Source organism: Dama dama, chromosome 22 (assembly GCF_033118175.1).
Source record: "Dama dama isolate Ldn47 chromosome 22, ASM3311817v1, whole genome shotgun sequence".
Taxonomy (NCBI): domain Eukaryota; kingdom Metazoa; phylum Chordata; class Mammalia; order Artiodactyla; family Cervidae; genus Dama; species Dama dama.
Genome location: NC_083702.1, coordinates 47,492,582 through 47,513,928, shown reverse-complemented (window position 1 = coordinate 47,513,928; position 21,347 = coordinate 47,492,582). Strand labels below are relative to the sequence as shown.

Here is a 21,347-nt window from a genome sequence, read left to right as displayed (position 1 = left end):
AATAACTTCATTTTGTCAATGATACCTCAATCAAAAAAATAAAAAATAAATTATTGATATGATTTACCTTACACCTCTCCATATTTTTTTCCTACTACAGTTTTCCTTAGTGACTGGTTTCCAGCTATGCAGAAGTTTTAGGCGCTCAAATAATGTATGGTCACTGGACCACACTGCCACAGGGCATTTGCACTGTTCAACCCTCTGCCTAGGTCACTTATCTCCATAATCACCAACATTTTTTGTGCTCAGTCAGAATTCAGAAATAGCTTCTTGAGAAAGGAACTAATAATAAACTAACTGGCCCCTTTTATGCATTCTTTCATTATTATTTTCTTACTTCTTTGTAATAACAGCCATCACTTTATTCTTACATCTAAAAAATTCTCAGACTAATGTCTCTCTCCTCTGCTAAACTGTGAGTTTCATGATATCAAAAACTAGCTGTTATTTTGGTCTCTATTGTAATCTCAAAATCCCACATATGTCTAGCACATTGTAGGTGCTCAGTAGTTTTTGAAATAATGAGAGCAGAGACGCACTTAGCACAGTTGTTAGCACATGGTAAGTTTAACTAGCTATAATCAGATTTGCTATTTTGTTCTTACTAAAAATTGACTTTGTACCAATCATAACTTGTAGTGTGATTTAGTCAACACTCACTCAAACCATTCATGCATTTATTCAGTAGACAGATATTTACAAAGTGATAGGGAGAGCAACAAGAAGAAACAAAATGATGTATATTAAGTACTTACTATGCTCCAAGCCCTTCACTCTCAATAAAATAGATTTACATGCCTGTGTCTTAATTTACCTGGTGCTCTATAATATCCAAGAATATTTTGAAAGAAACATATTGTTTCACCAATATTTTTGAGTTATTTCTGAAAATTTGCAAAGAAGACGGAAACAGTGTATTCTCTTTTTTTCAAATGTTTTAGTTGTTTCTGGATATGAAGTCTCTACTAATGGTAAGGAACATCAGTGAGGCATTGTATCCATGCAAAACCCTTTTAATATAAATTTTCCCACTCAATTTCTCCCCATTTTTAGAAGGGATTTTTATAACTATGTAGGGATCAAAAACACGTAAAGCACAAAACTGACACTTGCCACTTCTGACTTCCAGTGTGTGTGTGTGTGTGCGCGCACACACACACACGTCCACATACACACATGCACATGTGTAGCCAAGGCGTGAGGTAGGTATAACTTTCCCATGAGTGGGAAAGAAACATTTCCTACTAATTTCTACTTAGTAATGTCGACTTAAAAGATACACGATGTGAGAGTTGCGAGCTAAGTTCTATCTGGGGCAAAAATGAGGACTGCAGTCAGGAGACAGCACCTCAGATAGCTCTGAGAGACTGCTCCAGAGAGGCGGGGTCGGGGTGGGGGAGAAGGTCAGTATATATGCGATTCTGCTAAAGAGGGGATACGTGGAATCAAGCACACGTTCTTTCAGAAAATTTCTGCTAGTCTCGTGGAGCTTTTGCTGGTCACGCGCAACAGTCATCACCATGAAGGATTTTAGTGCTTTCTAGAAATGAGGAGACACAAGAATTGAGTTCAAAAAATTGGCTCTGGAAAATTTCTATCTGAAGACCTGTTCTGCCAGTTTTCCCCTGAGCACAGAGTACCTCATTTCCCTTTTCTACCCTGAACTCCTTCCAGGGGCTGTGGAAGGTCAGCAGCTGCAGCACATGATTTAATCCTTGTAGAGGTAGATGGCAAGTGCCAATTTGTAGCTGACACTAACAATGGTGGGAGGGAGAGGAAGGAAAGATTAAAGCATCATAGCTTCTACTATCCAGAATGAATGACCTTTTGTTTAAACACTAACACGGTTCTAGGGCATGGAAATGTTGACCAGGCCATGCGTCTCTGCTAAATGTTTACTTTCAGTGTAACAGAAAGTGTACACATCATTTGTCTCACAAGAAAGACGGACATGATTTCAGTAGTGTGACCTGCCTTAGACTGCCTTTCTGTTCCCGGCAGACAATGCTCTAAGTCCCTTTCATCCCATTTGGATGAACCGCAGGTGAACTGAGCTGTCAGAAAGAAGTTCAGAGGAGGTTTGTCCCTAAACATAATCCTAACCCCTCCTTTTAGATATGTTGCCAAAAAATAGTCCAATTTTACCCTCAACTTCCTAGCACTTACTTTTATACCATTTGTAGTTATTTATGTACATTAGAGTTAGCACCTTATACTTTTAGATTTTAATAACACAGATACAAACTAACTTATTGCAACAGTCATACAGAAACACATATATGATACTAAAACATATACAATGTGTGTGAATATATTTGTGTGAATATATACATATGAATATATATGTATGAATATATACATGTGTGAATATATATGTATACAAAATATTACTTATATATAATTATACACAAAAACTGTATATATAATTATATATTTTTATTTATATATTTTTACTTGTTTAATATTTATAAGCTTCCCTCTTCAGAAATCAATCTTGAGGGGCCCTCTAATTAATTTCCAAGTATACAGACCGTTTTTAAAAAATCCTTAGATCTGCAAAGATACACTTCCAGCCAAAAAATAAGTGGGTATGTATATAACAAAATAAGAGGAGCTGAATCAGTGTAAAACTGTGAAGGAAGAGAAAGGGCCTGAAACATGGCAACAACTTTGAAGAACATGGGAGGTTAAGATTTCATTCCACTTAACTTGTTTGCATAGCTGTGATGTAAAGCTTTTCCATCTAACATCTTATATATGGTCTGCTACTGTACGTATATCACTTAATTGACTGTCAGGATAACGATCAAAGTAAAAGGCCTGAAGTTTATGCCACGGGTACTATAATAACCTGATCAAATACTGAAACAACACTGAAAAGCACACGAAATAAGACAGTAGATGGCAAAGTGTATATGCTCAAAAATGTTCCCCTAGAAGGGGTAGAATTTGCAGTAGTGTGCCTTTCTGGCCTAGCACACTCCCCAACGCTTCACATCCCCTAAAACAGCAGAGAAGTCTGTAGCCTTACCACTCACCTAGGGTGCCAGAAAGAGGAGTTTAGAGCTGGAAAAATCACCTGGAAATTTAAAGGAAGTAAGTGTTGGCAGCTGGAGAGTTTCTAAACCCAAGGTGTGAGTATGAACTCTAAGCTGAGACTTATGCAAGAGACAACAGAGGGCCTCCTGCAAAAGCAGGCAGAGACAAGAAAGAAAGCTGTCCTTGAAAGACACAGCAGCCCCGGACAAGACTGGTGATTTTCTGCCTTTTCAACGGAACGTATCTCACAGTGATGCAGTTTGGACAGAAGAACACTGAAGCCTTGTGGCCTCAAGGTGGTAGAGGGTAGAGCCAGCCATGTAGTTGGAAATTAGGTTATCCCCCCAAGCAAGATACCCACGGGGTGAGCCCAATCTCTCTCTAAATTCTACTTGTATGTTTGACACCAAATTACACAGGCATCGGGGAAAACCCACAGAGGTCTGGTTAAAAAAATTAAATCAAGAGTTAGAGACCCAAGAAAGAGAGCAGGAATATTAGCAGGGTAAATATTTGCAGCTAGAGTTCAGACATGCTAACTGCCTAATAGAACAATATAGAAAATAACATAGAAATATAATATATGGAAATATATATTATTTATGTACTATAAATAAATAGAAGCAATATAGAAAATAACAATCCTCAGAACAGCTTAGTAAAACCCAGAGTCTCAACAATGTATTATCTATGATAACTAGTTTTCAAGCAAAAAAATTACAATAAACAGAAACACGAGAAACAGTTTCCCATCTTCAGCGGAGAAAAAAGAGCAGCTGATAGAAATTGACTTCAACCAGGCCCAGATGTTGAAATTAACAAAAACTTAAAAGCAACCATCATAAATATATATATTTTTTTAAATGAGGGAAGTGTGTTCAAAAATAAATACATGTTTAGAGAGGGAATTGCAATAGCAAAATAAAAATTACATTCCAAAAGTAAATTTGAGAGCTGAAAAAGAAAATACTGAAATAAAAATTAACTAGATTAGGTCAAAAGCAGGTTGAAGCTGGCAGGGGGAAGGATCAGTAAAATAAAGATCAAGGGAATTACCCAATCCAAAAAACAAAATGAGAAAATATTGAAGGAAAAGAAACAAACTCTCAGTGACCCTTGGGACAAATGTTATGTGATTCAGCATAAGTGTAATTCATCAAGCTACTAGAAGTTTGCTTTGAAATGTAAATGATATAATGTTAATTCCTACAAAATGTTTATAATATATATTTCAACAAGTTTTGAGTTTGCTTCCATCATTCTTTCTAGGATGTTTGTTTATTTCATTAAATAGCTCATTTTAAATATAAATGAACGTATATGCTAAACAGAAACAGACTGACAAATGTAGAAAAACTCACGGTTACCAAAGAAGAGAGGGAAGGTACAAATTAGGGGTAAGGAATTAACAGATGCAAACTACTATGAATAAAGTAGATAAGCAACAAGGATATATTGTTTAGCACAGGGAATTATAGCCACTGTGTTATAACAGCTTTTAACGGAGTATAATCTGTAAAAATACTGAATCACTATGCTCTACACCTGAAACGAGTATTGTAATTCAACTATATGTCAATTAAAAATTATTTTTTAAATAAAAGAAAGGATGAATAGTTAGTTGCTCTGACATTTGATCCTCACCTTTCTCAAAGAAGTTTGTAAATGTAACCAATCAGACATTTTCTAAACCTTAGATCTAATGCTCTTGAGTGGTTTATTTTAAATAAATATGCAACTTACTAATGTATTGATAAAACATGGAAGCTAGTCATGTAACCCTTATGACCAGAAGGACCAGGTGACTCTCAAAGTATAAAGCCCTGCCCGCATGTCTAGTTGCTCAGTCCTGTCCGACTCTTTGCGACCCCATGGACTGTAGCCCGCCAGGCTCCTCTGTCCATGGAATTCCCCAGGCAAGAACAGCGCGTGGGTTGCCATTTCCTTCTCCAGGGGATCTTCCTGACCCGGGGACTGAACCCGTGTCTCCTGCAGCTCTGGCACTAGGTGGATTCTTCACCGCTGAGCCACCAGGGAAGACATAAAACCCTAGAGATCCCCGAACGAAATGTCCCTCCTGAGCCATCTTGTCCTGCTCACACAGTTAGCAGCCAGCACTCTGGGACTTGATCATTTTCTGGGGTGAGAAAAGAGATCCCATAATCCCTGCTTGACAGATTTAGAATCTCCCAAATGTCTCTGTTGTATTTGCGATGGCTTCTCTGTCGTCTTCTTTGCCCATTTTCAGTAAAGTGTGTTTCCTGTAGAACTACTATTCCATGGGACCGTGCTGACCATTCAGCACTGTCTGCTATTTCAGTTGGAGTTTGACGTCTAGGAGGTTGGTCTGAAAAGAGACATTTCTGGAACTGTCAGCATCTAGAAGTTATTTAAAAGCACGACATGGGATGAAGTCACACGTGGGGTGGATGGATTGTTGTTGCTGTTTAGTTATTAAATTGTGTCCGACTCTTTGTGACCCCATGGACTCTACCCCACCAGGCTCCTCGGGCCATGGGATTCTCCAGGCAAGGAAACTGGAGTGGATTACCACTTCCTTCTCCAGGGAATCTTCCTGACTGAGGGATTGAACCCACGTCTCTTGCGTCTCCTGCACTGGCAGGCAGATTCTTTACCACTGAGCCCCCAGGAAAGCCCCGGGGGCTAAGGAGGTAAGAAGTAAAAAGAACAAATCTAAAAAACAGGACATGCCAACATATAGGGGATTGAGAAACAAACCTCTGGGGTTGGAGGAGAATCAGGCAAGTGTGGTGACATAGGAGTCAAGGGAGAAAAGTAGCAACAAGTTAGGGATCAAGTGTGTCAAGTAGAAGGTTGACTGATCATCTGGATCCAATTTCAGGATTATTCGTGACATTGGTAACAATACTTTTGGTGGGACAGTACAGAAAGCTTGAGTGAAGTATGTTGAAAAGAAAGAGAAATTAGGAACTAAAGTATAGACAACTGTTTTAGGGCCACAGAACTGGGTGATTGAGCTGACATTTCTTCTCTCATGGTTCTGGAGGCTGGCTATTTGAGATCAAGATGTTGGTAGGGCTGGCTTTCTCTGAGGCCTCTCTTCCTGACTTGTAGACGGCCACCTTCTTACTGAGTCTTCACATGTTTTTTTCCCTCTGCCCCTTCCTGTGCCCAAATTTCCAGTTTATAATAGGATCAGGATTCCCCCTCATGACCTTAATCAGCTCCTTAAAAGTCCTGTAATATTCTGAGGTGCTAGGGGTTGGGACTTCAGCATGATAATTTCGTGCTTATATAACTCAGCTCCTAGAAACTTTCTTGAGAAGATTTTGTGAAAGAGGATAAACCACGCAGTAGTTGGAGAAGATTTTTTTTTTTAATTTTCTTTTTTTTCCCCATTTATTTTTATTAGTTGGAGGCTAATTGCTTTACAATATTGTAGTGGTTTTTGCCATACATTGACATGAGTCAGCCATGGATTTATATGTATTCCCCATCCCGATCCCCCCTCCCTGGAGAAGACTTTGGTGTCAAGGGAGAATTTTCTCTTTGAAGATGTGGAAACTTGGTGTGGTTGCATACAGAAGGAATAATCTAGTAGAGAACAGAACTAGGTGAGAGAGGGGGACTTAGTAAAACTATGTCCGCAAGTAGCTCAAGAAAACAGGACCAAGTGCGCAAATGGAATTCCTACACAGCGGTGCAGCCGTCAGTCTGAGGAACAAGACAGAAGGCAGAAAATTCAGCTGCGGGGCAGAACTGGGAGTCAGCATGTTGGAAGGACTTTGAAAAGTTTGCTTCTAATTGTTTATTTCTCTAGGCAAAACAGAACACAGGGTCATCAGCTGAATGTTGGTGCTGGAGATCTTTAGAGAGAATGAGGGTGTGAATTGTAAATGGGAGTGAAGGACACAGCATGGAGTTGCTAAGCAACGCAAAGGATCTAATTGTGACCAATGGTCCTGAATTGAGAGTGAAATCACTGTGGCTGCATACTAACGATTTCCTAATTGTGAACAAAGCCTGAATACTGAAAAGTGCAGAGCACATGAACAATATGATACTATAAAATAACTGCCTGGGCAGAATTCTTTTAAAAGACCCCATGCTCCTTTTAGGACTTGTTGCTAAGTTTTCTTCATCTTAATACATACACATCAATCATTTAAAAATGTAGTTTAGGACTCCCCTGATGGTCCAGTGGTTAAGACTCCGCCTGCCAATGCAGGGGGCATGGGTTCCATCCTTGGTTCGGGAAGATCCTACATGCTGTAGGGCATCTAAGCCCATGCGCCACAACTACTGAGCCCACACTCTAGAGCCCGAGAGCTGAAACTTCTGAACCTTCACACCCAGAGCCCGTGCTCCAGAAAAGAGGAGACCCCGCTCAAGGCAAGTAGAGAAAGCCCATACGAAGCAATGAAGACCCAACCCAGCCAAAAATAAATAAATAAACTAATTAAAAAAAATTTAAATGTAGTCTAGGTTTGCATGTTTTTAAAATGTTTATTTATTAATTTTAGTACGTGCTTTTTTGTTGTTTTTGTTTGTTTTTTATGGGATCTCAGTTTCCCCAACTGGGGATTAAACCCAGAATCCTAACCATTAGGCCACCAGGGAGCTCCCGGTTTGCATGCTTTTTAAATTTATAAACATGGGATATTATTGTAAGAATCCTTTAAATCAATAGTACTTTCACTTCACAGTACGTGTAACATATGTGGGCAATGCTCATTTAATTTCATTGTATAGCACTCCATGACATGTGTGCACCGGGAATCCTGTTTCTATGCTACTGTCAAGGTATATCTGAGTTGTTATTATGCTACTGCGAACATGCTTACCTGCTGTTCAATATGCCGCCAGTTCTTTAAGGATACACTCTAGGCATATTCCGTACAAAACATCCCCCCATAACATCTTTCTTTATCTGACTAGGAATCCATGGATGAACACTATCAGCCAGTTTTGGGGAAAATGCATGCATGTTAAGTCTTACAATCCCTGAACAGGGTTTCTGTTTATCTTATTTAAAACCTTTCAGTAAAAATGTAATAATAGTTTCACAATTCTGTTAAGTCTCATCCTAGATACATTTGCTTTAAAAAATGAAAGATACAGTGCCCTCCATTACTCTGGGCCTTCCTCCCAGCAGTCAGTAGGCACAGGCCTATCGGAGGCAGAGCAGAGATGGCTGTGGGAACCGCCAAACAATGGGAGATGAGGTTGGATCAACCCCTTCTTGCTCTTTTCTGCCGGCTCACTTGGTAAGCTTGGCTCCCTCTTCCCCAGCCCAGGTTACCTATATTTGCTATTTTTGTTGCTAGTTAAATTGCATGGTTTCATTTTATATTCTGACTAATTGATTCTGCTATAGAAAGCACAACTGATTTTTGAGTTAAATTATATCCAAAATGTTTGTTAATCTTCTTTAATTTAATAACACATAAGTGGTTTTTTTTTCTTCTGCTTGAATTCATACACTGGTAATATAATAAACTTTGATTCTTCCTTTCTAATTTTATATTTTTTCCTGCTGATGCCACGGGTAAAATCTCTGGTGCGGTACTGAGTGGAAGTGATTGTGGGCATGTTAGTTTGGGTCTCAGTCTGCAAGCTCACATTCCAGGGTGAGAAGCTCCGTGTATAACTTTTCCATCGTCACTATCAGATTAAGAGAAGTCTTGGATGGGAGGGGGAGGGAGATGGGAGGAAGGTTCAAGAGGGCGGGGACAAACATATACCTATGGCTGATTCATGTTGATGTTTGGCAGAAACCAACACTATTCTGTAAAGCAATTATCCTTCAATTAAAAATGAATAAATTTAAAATTAAAAAAGAAAATTCTCTTTTATTCTTTATTTCCTAACTGATTTTTAAATTTTTAGTAAGTTCTGATTTTTTTAAAAATCAAGTGCTTTTATTGTCCTTTTAAATGGCTATGTAATTTTCTCATTTAATTTGTAACTATGATAAAGGATTCTTCCAGGCAGTAATGTGGATTTAGGGACAAGAAGAAAGATGACCTTGGTAGCTATGAGAAGAGGGAGTTTCAAAAAATTTTTATTGGAGTGTAGCTGCTTTACAATGTTGTGTTCATTTCTGCTGTATGGCAAAGTGAATCAGTCATACGTGTACATAATATGTCTCCTCTCTCATGGATATCCTTTCCATTTAGGCCACCACAGAGCCCTGAATAGCGTTCCCTATGCTATGCAGCAGATTCTCACAAGTTATCTGTTTTATATACTAGTCTATATATGTCAGTCCCAGGCTCCCAATTCATCCCACTCTCTCCACCCCCACTTTATAACCACAAGTTTGCTTTCTACATCTGTGACTTTATGAGAAGAGTGATTTTTAAGTGTTTGGAATCTGTTTACCAATATTCCACACTTCTGAGGGAGGTAAAGTTAGGGATAGTCAATGACTGAATTTTTGTCAACGGCATGCAAGCAAAACTTTTGTGACCCATCTCTTGGCGTTCCCCAGTTAAAAAAACATCTCCCACAGGACTCTCCAGGATCTTTCCACTTTGGTTCTCTTGACGTAAGAATAATGGAAGCTCGGCATAAGCCACGTGTCAAAGATAGCAGAGCCATAAATGACGGAAGGAGTCTGAATTCCAGAGAGATTCACCCTCCAGACAGGAATACCAATACTGGAATTTTAATAAGTGAGACATAAACTTCTATTGAGTTAAGTTCTTTTCCCCGTTTCATCAATTAGTGTTACCTTAAATCATATAAATTTCCCCAAGTTTTTGTTGCTACAGAAGGAGGGTAAATCTTATCATAAGCAGGATGATGGCAGTGTGTTTTTCTTCACCCTTCTTTAACCATAAAAATGACTTGACCAGATTCATGGTGTGAGTGACAGAGAGGGAAGAATTAGAGAGATGAGGAGAGGCATGTGGTGAAACTTGTCACTTAGGTGGAGTAGTAAATTGGGGAATAGGAGGCACTGTGAGCCTATTTCTCTTGGATAAGAGGGTATCCATCCAGTAATGGGGATCTGGGGACAGGGAGGCAGCTTGGCCCTGGAAGCTATCAGAAGAGTGATTTAAGTGAAATAATGTCATGATTTCTGAAGTAGAATTCTAAGGTCCAGTTCTACTGTGACCAAACCTACCAGTTCCCTCATATGAACAGAGAATCTATTCACCAAAACTCCAAACTGCTAAGGAAAGGAAAGCCCAAGAGGTCAAGATATAGTGCATATTTATTTGTTTGTTTGCTTTTGACAGCAGAATCATAAGGGATTTGCTTTTGCTACCGCAAGAGGCCAGAACTATGTCAGGAAACCAGAGAAATAAATTGTAACTCTGGCTTGCTCCGGCTTCTCGGCTTCCACTTCTGCTTCCAGCCACACCTTCTCGCCTACGCTTAGCGGCAGGGTCAACATGCCAGAGAGATTCCTGGGCTCTTTGGTGGAGACCTGATGCTTTTCTAAGACAGAACTTTTGTCCCTCATCAGCTGAACAGTCACCTTGCAGTGATGGAGATCCACATCGAAGAGGAAATGGTAATTTCCTGGCACCCTGCATGTGAAGACCCCAGTGTCCTCCTGTAGGTCTTTCTGGGCATTGTACAGGACCTCTGTGAAGGGGACAGGCTTCGAAGGTGAAGGCAGCTGGCTGCTGAGCTTCACAGTGAAGGCTGACTTTCTGTTGCATGGGCATTTTACACTTGGTCCTGGAATTCCCTCCATACCTGGTAAACCTGGTATCCCTTGAAGGAAAGGACAAGACACAGTAAGAAGGTCATAGAATCCAATAAAAAGATGTTACCTCAGTCAGTGTGTGAAACCACCACTTTTTTTTTTTTTTTAATAACGTCATGGTTAAGAGATTGATCTTTGCTGTATGATTAAATGGTTACAAGTCACATCTCTGAAACTGACCAGCTGTGTAATCTTGCTAAAGTTAATCAGACTTTCTGGGTTGTATTTCCTCATCTGAAAATATTATTGATGTCTCATGTGATTATTGTGAAGTTGTAATGAGACAATGCATGTGAGGTTCTTATAGTACCTGTGCGTGGTGCATACGTGTTAGTTCCTATATATTATTTCATACTGATTTGGGTGGGACTAATTCTTGTTAACAGCTTCGCTTGTGGCTCAGTCAGTAAAGAATCTACCTGTAATGCAGGAGACCCAGGTTTGATCATTAGCAAGAATTTTCCTTCTCCAGAGGATCGTCCCAGCAGAAATTTTCCTTCTCCAGGGGATCTTCCCAACCTTGGGAAGGAAAATTCTTGCTAATGATTCTAATCTCACTGAAGATGATAAAAAGGATGGGTGTCTAAGTCTGGGGACCAGAAAGCCTTTGGATTACCAAATCAAACCCTTAAGGCCCATGATAATGGCCATATAAGAGATGACACAAAACTGTGATCTTTCCTGAAAGCCCCTCTTGGTCTGGTCTCATTGGCTACAAAGAAGTCCTGGTAACCAGGATAGAATCTGGGAAGAATCTTGCTTCATACTCAGGGGCTCCCTGGGCATCATCTTTTTCATAAGAATTAGGTTTGGGGCTCTCAGTGCTCAATGAAATCTAATGTTCTGATGATACAAGATGCCCTGCTACACTTATTAAACCCCCCCTTTTGGGGGGACTTATCAGATAGTCTGATTCATGATACTGACACTACTTAGCACATGTTTCCACCATGACTAACCCACATGGATCCCAGTACCCTGGTTCTAGAACTAGGCCAGTCTCTCTTGTCCCCTGTGATTTGAGCTCTGGTTCCCCTGCCCTGGGACCCAGTCCTACAGCTGACCATTTCCTCCACATTCTTTTAATCCTCAATGCCTTTTGCTCCTGAGCTTATGAGGATTATGACTTTCCTACCAAAAACATGAAATAAGAGGGGCAAATAAAAAGCAGAAGAATGTGTTTCTTACCTCTGGGACCAAGCGGCCCTCTTGCACCTGGAGGTCCTGGGTGTCCTCTTGGCCCCGGAGGTGCGGCACATCCTCCTTTCTCCAGGACAGCATTTGCCATTAGGATGATGCTAACCAATATCCGGAGATCTTGATTAAAGAAACAAAGAGAAGTGGGTTTTTTTTTTTTTTCTGTTTTTTTTATTTTGTTTTATTTATATATGAAGGGTGGATAGGTAGAGTTGCAACCTGGCCCAGGAAAGGTATCATATCTAGAATAAACACATGGACTCAAATAACAATCTTACCCTTACCAGTAAACTGAGCAAGTTATTCCCTGATATTTCCTTATCATTCATATACAGCAATAATTAGTCAGTTAAAACTGTTTCTGAATCCTGAAAGGTCAACATTTTTTCTTCATCTGTCTTTGAACTGATAGAACACAGAAAGCACTCGGTCAAAATTCTTAAATACAAAATGCTTTATTCTTATGAGAACCTACTACATCTATCTCTCTCTTTCTCTTTAGTCGCTAAGTCATTTTCAACTCTTGCGACCCCATGGACTGTAGCCTGCTAGGCTCCTCTGTCCATGGGATTCTCCAGGCAAGAATACTGAAGTGGGTTGCCATTTCCTTCTCCAGGGGATCTTCCCGAATCAAACCCAGGTCTCCTGCTTTGCAGGCAGATTCTTTAGCAACTGAGCTAAGAGGGAAGCCCCAACCTACTACATATTGAATGCTTGTTATGGAAAAGACATTGGGTTAGAAACATCATATCAGTGAGAAGTCATTACATGCCTGGTATTTTTGCCCTAAGCATCTTTGCCCCAAGCATTTTCACCACAATCATTTTTGCCACATAATTAATTTGCTATGAGGCAATTTTGCCATAAAAGAAAAAATAACTGGTTGACAGTTCAGTTTCAACTGGCTGACAGTTGTTTGGTTTTATTTCTCCATGGATGCAGAACTCCCGTTTTTATGTTGCACAAATCTTAGCCCTCATAATGGTCCTGATAGTGACGACTAGGCGTGGTGATCTCAAGACAGTGGATGATAACAGTTACATATAAAGACTTGATAGAAAATATGTGGATAAAACTTACTACAAGTGTGAAGTAAGATAGTACAAAGTCAGATTGCATACCATCCCAGAAAATAACAGCGTTATCAGTTTGCAAATCCTTGGGTGATTTGAAGGCAAAGAGTTGAGCCAGTATTTCCCATGGAACCTTGGAATATTGTCACTGGACATGTGCCGCAATGTTAAGAGAGCAACAATCCTGTAGAGGATTTCACAACGTAATACAGAGCTCATTACAAACATGCATCCTAGTATTTGAAAACTGAAGGAGGAAGTTTTAGCAAAAAAGTGCAATGCTGAAAAAAGAGACAACTCCACAAGCAAAAGAAAAAAAAGACAAGTGCTTAAGTACAAGCTACAAAGTAAAATCAGCTATTTGCATGATATTGTCATGAATCTGCACATTTTTAATGTACTCAAATAATTGTATTTCACAATTAAGTTTTCTAAATTTCATTATTCATTTCTTAAATGTTATATCCTTTTAAATGTCCCTCTTTTATCATTCATTATTTTTATTTTTTAGAGCAAAATTGCCTTATGGCCAGTTAGTTATGAGGCAAAAATATCTGCAGTGAAAATGCTTGCAACCACGATGTCTGTGGCAAAGAACCTGGTGGTCTAGAACTGTACCTAGAACTGTTCATTACACCCCTACAAGGAAAAGTTTATATTTCATCTTACAGATTAGTGTTTGAGATTCAAAGAGGTGATTCTACTTATTTCCAACCAGATTGCTAGTTAGTTACAACACGAGGGTGCATGCTTGTGTGCCCAGGGGAATCTGACTCTTTGCAGCCCCATGGACTGTAGCTTGCCAGGCTCCTCTGTCCATGGCATTTTCCAGGCAAGAATACTGAAGCCAGTTGCCATTTCCTCCTCCAGGGGATCTTCCTGATCTAGGGTTCAAACCCACGTCTCCTGCATTAGCAGGTGGATTCTTTACCACTGAGCCACCTGGGAAACCCCAGTTAGAGTCTGAGGCAAGATTCTTTTCAAGGCATTCTGAATTAAGAATCAGCGTTCTCAACTATGTGCTTTTAATTAGTTAATTAATTGTTAGCTGGTGGCCCTGCCCTCTCATTTCTCCAAACCCTCTGCTCTTGGCTTTCACCTTTCTCATCCAGCTGGGTCTTATAGCACAGCAACCCACAAGAAGCACCTTGATTTGGAATGTTTTCACTCTACGTTTATGTCATGTTTCTGTCTTCCAGTGAAATAATTTCAGAAAACCCATTTTTGGCACTAGAATATTCACCTCTATTAACAAAATGATACACTCCATCCACCCTCTTACAAATACTTGACCCCCCCCCCCACAACCTCCATTCATCTCCTACCAGCCATTCTCAGGACAGAGCCTTTCCTTTGTGGGATGGGCGTCTCTCAGATTTCTTTCTGAAATGCCTAGCTGTGTGTCTGAGGCTTGGGCTCTAGTCACTGTTCACTCGGTCAAGGCCTTAGCTAAATGATACAAAGTTGCCTGTTCAAATATTTATCCCTGGTCCAAACTGAGACAACAAAATTAATATTTAATCACTAGGTGGATTTAGGCCACCCACTCTTTCTGAATTTGGATCTTGGGCCCAGTAGGACTGTCAACTAGAAGTCCTAAGTCATTTTCAGATTTCCCTTCCAGCAGGTCTATTATGGAAGCAGCTGTCAATACATATAAGGAGGGGATAAGGAGGCAATTTCTCCTGTTCTTCTTTCTGAGGACTTATTCTTTATGTTTAACCACAGATCTGGAGTCATCACAGACCATTTTCTGAACAGAAGGCCAAATGCAGAGCAGGAAGTCTAGAATTGAGGGTAATTCCCAGTAAGAATAATGTACTAGGGGAACCAACATTGCGATATATAATTAAGTGGTCAAACAAATGTAAAGTATGCAGTGCTAATTAATATTAGATACTATTTTAACACGGGCTTCCCAGGTGGTGCTAGTGGTAAATAACTCACCTGCCAGTGCAGGAGAGGTAAGACTCAGGTTTGATCCCTGGGTCGGGAAGAGCCCTGGAGAAGGGTGTGGCAACCCACTTCAGTATTCTTGCCTGGAGAATCCCATGGACAGAGGAGCCTGGAGGGCTACAGTCCATAGGAGTGAAAAGAGTTGGACACTACTGAAGTGACTTAGCATGCACGCGTTATTTTTAACATGCATGGCACTTGCCTCTTTTGATCCCAATGACAATCTGATAAGGAAAATATCTGTAATTTATTATATTTTATACAAATCAAACTATTTATAGAACACTCCATATTCTTATTACCTTTTTTTAAATTCTTTCTCCCTGGAATTCTTATACCCCTGAACTTTAATGAACTCTAAAATTTGGGTCAAAGGTCTCCTTTAGTATCTATATCAAATATATAAATGTATGGGAAGAAGACATTTTTATAAAGAGAATAAATTAGAAGTGAGTTCTGAGTTAGGGTAGGGAACAGCTCAGCACTGAACGCAGTGAAGTGGGTGAACTATAATTCAAAAGTGAATAACCACTTATTATTTTCCTGTAAATCACTACTTGCCTAGGATGCAAGGCTAACTGGTATACCAATGGTTGTCAAAGGGAATAAACGCGTCTGACCTAGCAGTGGACAGTAAATGCTCAGTAAGCAACCCAGAACACGTAGGTGAGTGAATCCTCTGACTTCACTTTTAGAATATTTTTTGCAAGCAGAGAGTTGAACAGTTGTCATTACTTTGCTTTTGTGTAATAAATGATTGATTTTTTTTTTTAAATCAATGAGGGATGGGATGAGGAGGGAGGTGGGAGGGGAGGTTCAGGGTGGGGAACACAAGTACACCCATGGAGGATTCAAGTCAATGTAGGGCAAAACCAGTACAATATTGTAAAGTAAAATAATAAATTAATTTAAAAAATTTTTTTAAATTAAAAAAAAAATCAATGTTCTACTGAGGATATATCTAACTGATGATAACAGAGACTTCCTTCATCAAGGAAAGGTTAGAACTTGACCGTACATAGAACAAGATGGGGAAACACTTTTCTTCCCATGTGTGCCCTAAATTCTGTTTGGAGAGAGTACTTCTTGTCGGGGAGAGTCCTTGCTAGGAATATGTGTTTTGATGTGGTTGCAGCTGGAGCCAAAACCACGGGGAAGAGAATTAAATGATCATGCATGTATCAGACATAATTTTCAGACCATAAATATGATGTCAACAGTAGCTGTTTTGGAAGATGTTCTTTATCAAGTTGAGGAAGTTCCCCTTTATCCCTAGTTTGCTGAGAGGTTTTTTTGTTATGAATATGTATTGAATTTTGTCAAATTATTTTTCTGTATCAATTGATATAATCATATGATTTATGATCTGCTCAATTTTAAGACTTAGTATATAATGTTAGTGATCAAGACACTGTGGTATTGGCAGAGGGATATAAACATACATCAGTGGAACATAAAAGAAAGTCTGCATAAATTACACACAATCAGCCTCCTTTTTACAAAGATGCAAAGCTAATTCAGCAGAGAAAAGATAGTTTTCAACAAGAGGGGATATATGTGTAGCTGATGCACTTTGCTGTGTAGTAAAAACTAACACAATACTATAAAGCAAAAGTACTCCAATAAAAAATTTAAAAATGATGTTGAAACAATTGGTGGTTGAAAAAATTAATATTAACCTAAACCTCATTTGTTGTTTGTTCAGTCACTAAGTCGTGTCTGACTCTGCAACCCCATGGACTGCATGCAGCACCCTAGGCTTCCCATTCTTCACCATCTCTTGGAGCTTGCTCAAACTCATGTCCATTGGGTCAGTAATGCCATTCAACCATCTCATCCTCTGCCACCCTCTTCTCCTCCTGCCCTCAATCTTTCCCAGCATCAGGGTCTTTTTCAATGAGTAGGCTCTTCACATCAGGTGGCCAAAGTATTGGGGCTTCAGCATCAGTCCTTCCAATGAAAACCTCATGCCTCATACAAATATTGACTCTAAATGGATGATAGATCTCAGTGTAAAATGTAAAACTGTAGTACTTTTAGAAGAAAACATTAGAGAAAAATCTTCCTAATCTTGGGCTAGGTAGAATTCTTGAATATGACATCAAAAACTTAAATCACAAAAGACAAAATTTGATAAAGGGACTTTCTGGAAAAGAAAAATTTTGCTCTTAAACACTGCTAAGAGATGGAAAAGACAAGCCACAAACTGGAGAAAGTATTTGCAATCTCTGACAAAGCACTTATAAAGGGAGTACACAAGAAATGCTCTAAACCTAAGCGTAAGAAAACAAACAATTCTTTTAGAAAATGGAAGACTTGAACATTTCACCAAAGAGGATATACAAATGGAAAATTTTAAAAAGTATACTGAAGAATGTTCCAACACCATTAGTCATCAGGGAAACACAAATTAAAGTCAACATGGGACATGACTACATACTTACTAGGAAAATAAAAACTTTAAAAATACTAATAGCACAAAGATATAGAGCAGAAATTATCCTCCAATTAAAGTAAATTAATTAATTTTAAAGACAGATACAGAGTACCTGGAGCCCCCCCACATTGTTAGAAGGAATGTAAAATGGTGCAGCTGCTGTGGAAAACAGTTTGGGGGTTTTATTAAACATACTAACTGTATGATTCAGCAATTCCAATGTTGGGTGTCCATCCTAAGAGAAATTAAAACATATTGTGGCTGAGAGAATCACTCCCCCAAGATTTCATGCCCAGCCTTACTGTGAGTGTGATTTCACTTCTGTGGTTGTGTTCTGTCATACGTGCAACTTGTTACCTGAAAACTAGGTTTGCCTTTGGGTGAATGTGGAGCTGATAGACACAGCCAAGCAAAGAGTGAGAGAAGAAAGGGTTTATCATTACTTGCAGCAAATAAGTAGAACACCAGGGATCTTTCCTAAATCAGTGTCTCTCCAGCAGCAAAAATGAGTAAGTTTTAAGCTACAGTACATGCATATTCATGAAGGTGCTTGTGCAGAGGAGAATTCAGCATATGATTAGGGCATAGTTGACACAGTCCCAGCTGTAGTTGATTGAAGTCAGAAGGGTCAGCATCATCATTCCATCCTGCATGCTCTGCCTTAGTTCCTGCAGAACTCAGATATATTCTTATGTATACTCCTTAAGGAGGAATTATCAATGCAATGCGTGTGTGCGTGCTAAGTCGCTTCAGTCTTCTCTGACTCTTTGTGACCCCGTTAACTATAGCCTACCAGGGTCCTCTGTCCATGGGATCCTCCAGGTGAGAACACTGGAGTGGGTTGTCATGCCCTCCTCCAGGGAATCTTCCCAAATCAGGGATCGTCTGCACTCTTACGTCTCCTGCAGCAGGTTCTTCACCACTAGCACTACCTGGGAAGCCCTATCAATGCAATAGGGTTGTTGATTTGCCTTTTCTCTGTTCCTGAATTCCTTTGTTCCCTTAAGATCATTGATGACTGAGACCGGTTCAAAGGCAAGCACTGCAGCAAGGCTTAGATCACAAAATGGCTTCTCTTAAGTCAAGAAAGCCTGCCTGGTTCTCTTTCTCCAGAGACCCCTTACCTATCAGCTTACAGACTGATCTTAAAATAAGGAGATAATCTTCGATTGTCTGGGGCAGCCCTAATGTAATCACCTGAGCCCTTATAAGCAGAAAAGGAAGGCAAAAGAGAAAGGCAGACAAATGTGAACGGCTGAGGGTGAAGGGCAGCCTTCTGTCCAAGGGAGCCAGAAGGGAAACAGGGACCTCAGACCTACATCCTCATGGAATAGATTCTCCCAACAGCCTGAATAAGCTTGGAAGCAGAGTTTTCCTTCTGATGCCTTCAGAAAGGAAGGCATCCCTATGGGCACATTGATCTTGGCCTCCTGGGACTCTCAGCAGAGAACTCCTCTTACCTATATTATGCCCATGATGCCGAAGCTTGGCCTCTGTGCATCCGTGCTGAATTGAATCTCAAAAACAGAGTTTGAGATAAAGGAGAAAAGGGTAGCTTGGGACTTCCCTAATGGTCCAGTGGCTATGACTCTGCACTCCCAATGCAGGAGGCCCAAGTTCTATCCCTGGTCAGCGAACTAGACCCTGCATGCTGCAATGAAGATGGAAGATCCCACATGCTGCAACTGAGACTGTGTGTGTGTGTGTGTGTGTGCACCTAGTCACTCAGTCGTGTCCGACTCTTTGTGACCTCATGGACTGTAGCCCATCAGACTCCTCTCTCCATGTGGATTCTCCAGGCAAGAATACTAGAGGGAGTTGCCACGCCCTCCTCCAGGGGATCTTCCCAACCCCAGAATCAAACCCAGGTCTCCTGCATTGCAGGCAGATTCTTTACCATCTGAGCCACCAGGGAAGCCCAAGTATACTGGAGTGGATAGCCCATTCCTTCTCCAGGGGATCTTCGTGACCCAATAATTCAATATTTCAGTGCGACATTGCTGACAAGGTTCAGGTGTGTGCATGGTCTGAGGTGGTTGTTTTCCTAATCTTGATTAGTTTCTCAGGTCCCTTTAATCTTGCCTTGGGTGGTTTCTTGGCTGCTCCTCCCTTGATTAGTAACAGTTGGAATCCACCCTTTGGAATTCAGGGAAGGTCTTGGAGGCTGGAATCTTGCCTAAAAGAAACAGGGGACCAAAAAAAAAAAAAAAAAAAAAAGGCCTCTATGCCCAGGAACCCACATGGTGCTCCCCCACCCCCACGGTTTCACCCAGACTTCTGACTCATGGGAACTATGAGATAATAAATGGATGCTGCTTTAGCTCCTAAGTTTGTGGCCTTTCATGTCAGCCATCAAGAGGCACATAGGACATGTAGCTTTCATGCCTTTCCCACTGGCATCCTTTAATTCCTTAGCTGCCTTTGTGAATGCCAAGGAAAAAAATCCAAGCTCATAAACCCAGTCCTGTTCTCTAGGTAGAAGGAAAAATAAGGGAGAAGCTGGGGTCATATTCTGGGGCTGTGATGTGGCTCAAAGAGGAATAGATCCAGGGTGGAGTCCATTTACTTCAATAATCAGATTCTGGTCGCCGGCAACTCAACTGCCAGAGGGGTGTAGAGGGAAGGACTCCAGTGTGAATGTCAATCGCCCTAAATTTTCTCTGGTTAAAAATTAACCAGCCTATTAGCCTTAAGAGAGATAAGAAATCAAATATTTATTGAAATCAGTTCATTTAATCAGCCTACTTAAATCTATCTAAATGAAGCTCCGGAGATAAGAACATAAAAACCAAGAGGCTCTATGGTTGTTCAAATTTCTTTCCACAAGTCAGGATGCCTGGGGAAGGAGGAGGAATTTTCTTCATGGGAATTACAGATAAGAGTTCCTTATAATCTTGTAGCCACGCGTTCCGGGAAACAAACTCACTCAGAAGGACAATGCACATAGTGGAGTGCAGTTTATCACACCGGTGGGCCCAAGGCAGAGTCTCCTCTTAGCCAAGGACCCCGATCAGTTTTTGCGACAACCTCATGCACCCTAAGTGTACATGCCCAAACCCACCTCCCCCAAATTCCCTGAAACTAGTCTGAACAAAGGAAAAAGAAAAATACAATCAAAGTTAACACGGGATTCATAAGCCTTCAGCCTAAATTGTTAACAGTGGACAGTTATCAACAGGCTTGTGGTCACACCCCAATAAGCATAATAGAATGTAGGAATTCGGTTACACAGATAATAGGGTATTCTTTTAGGTGATGGAGAGCCCTGGGGCTCTTCCTCCCGGGGGCTTGGTTTTCCAGCTGGTATGTCGTTTTCATAGATACTGGGCACATAGCTCAGAGTCCACAGTCCAGCCCTTTCCGGTAATTCCCAGATGGAATCCTGCTTTCAAGACAGAGCCTGTTCTGTTTCCTCCTTCAATAAAAGCAACAATATTAAAACTGCTTACTTTGTTTCCTGCCTGATTTTGAGTTTTTAATATGCTTTTAATTATTTCATTCCTATAATAAGTAGAATAACTTACCCTAGCACAAAAGAAACATACTTTTCTCTAGAGGTGATTATTCAGAAGCTTAAGAAAAAATGCAACTATTTCATCCCATTATATAGAACTTCATCATTTGAGAAATCTCAGTTTATTGATGTATAAACAATAGTGAAATTAAAAGACACTTGCTCCTTGGAAGGAAAGCTATGACAAACCTAGAGAGCATATTAAAAATGCAGAGACAACAGTTTGCCAACAAAGGTCCATATAATCAAAGTTACGGTTTTTCCAGTAATTATGTATGAATGTGAGAGTTGGACCATAAAGAAGGCTGAGCGCCGAAGAATTGATGCTTATGAATTGTGCTGCTGGAGAACTTTTGAGAGTCTTTTTTGAATTGTGGTGCTGGAGAAGACTCTTGAGAGTCCCTTGGGCTGCAAGGAGATCAA

The 21,347-nt window shown here is 40.2% G+C and overlaps 1 protein-coding gene across 1 annotated transcript; it reads right to left on the bottom strand.

Annotated features, from left to right (window-relative positions):
- Window positions 1-10,315: 10,315 nt before the first annotated feature.
- LOC133043123 (protein HP-20 homolog) lies at window positions 10,316-14,349 on the bottom strand. The gene is made up of 3 exons (XM_061123981.1): window positions 14,343-14,349; window positions 11,936-12,064; window positions 10,316-10,755 (listed from the first exon to the last, which is right to left on the bottom strand). Exons 1-3 carry the CDS (start codon window positions 14,347-14,349, stop codon window positions 10,316-10,318), a joined length of 576 nt encoding a protein of 191 aa, XP_060979964.1.
- Between the last annotated feature and the right edge of the window lie 6,998 nt (window positions 14,350-21,347).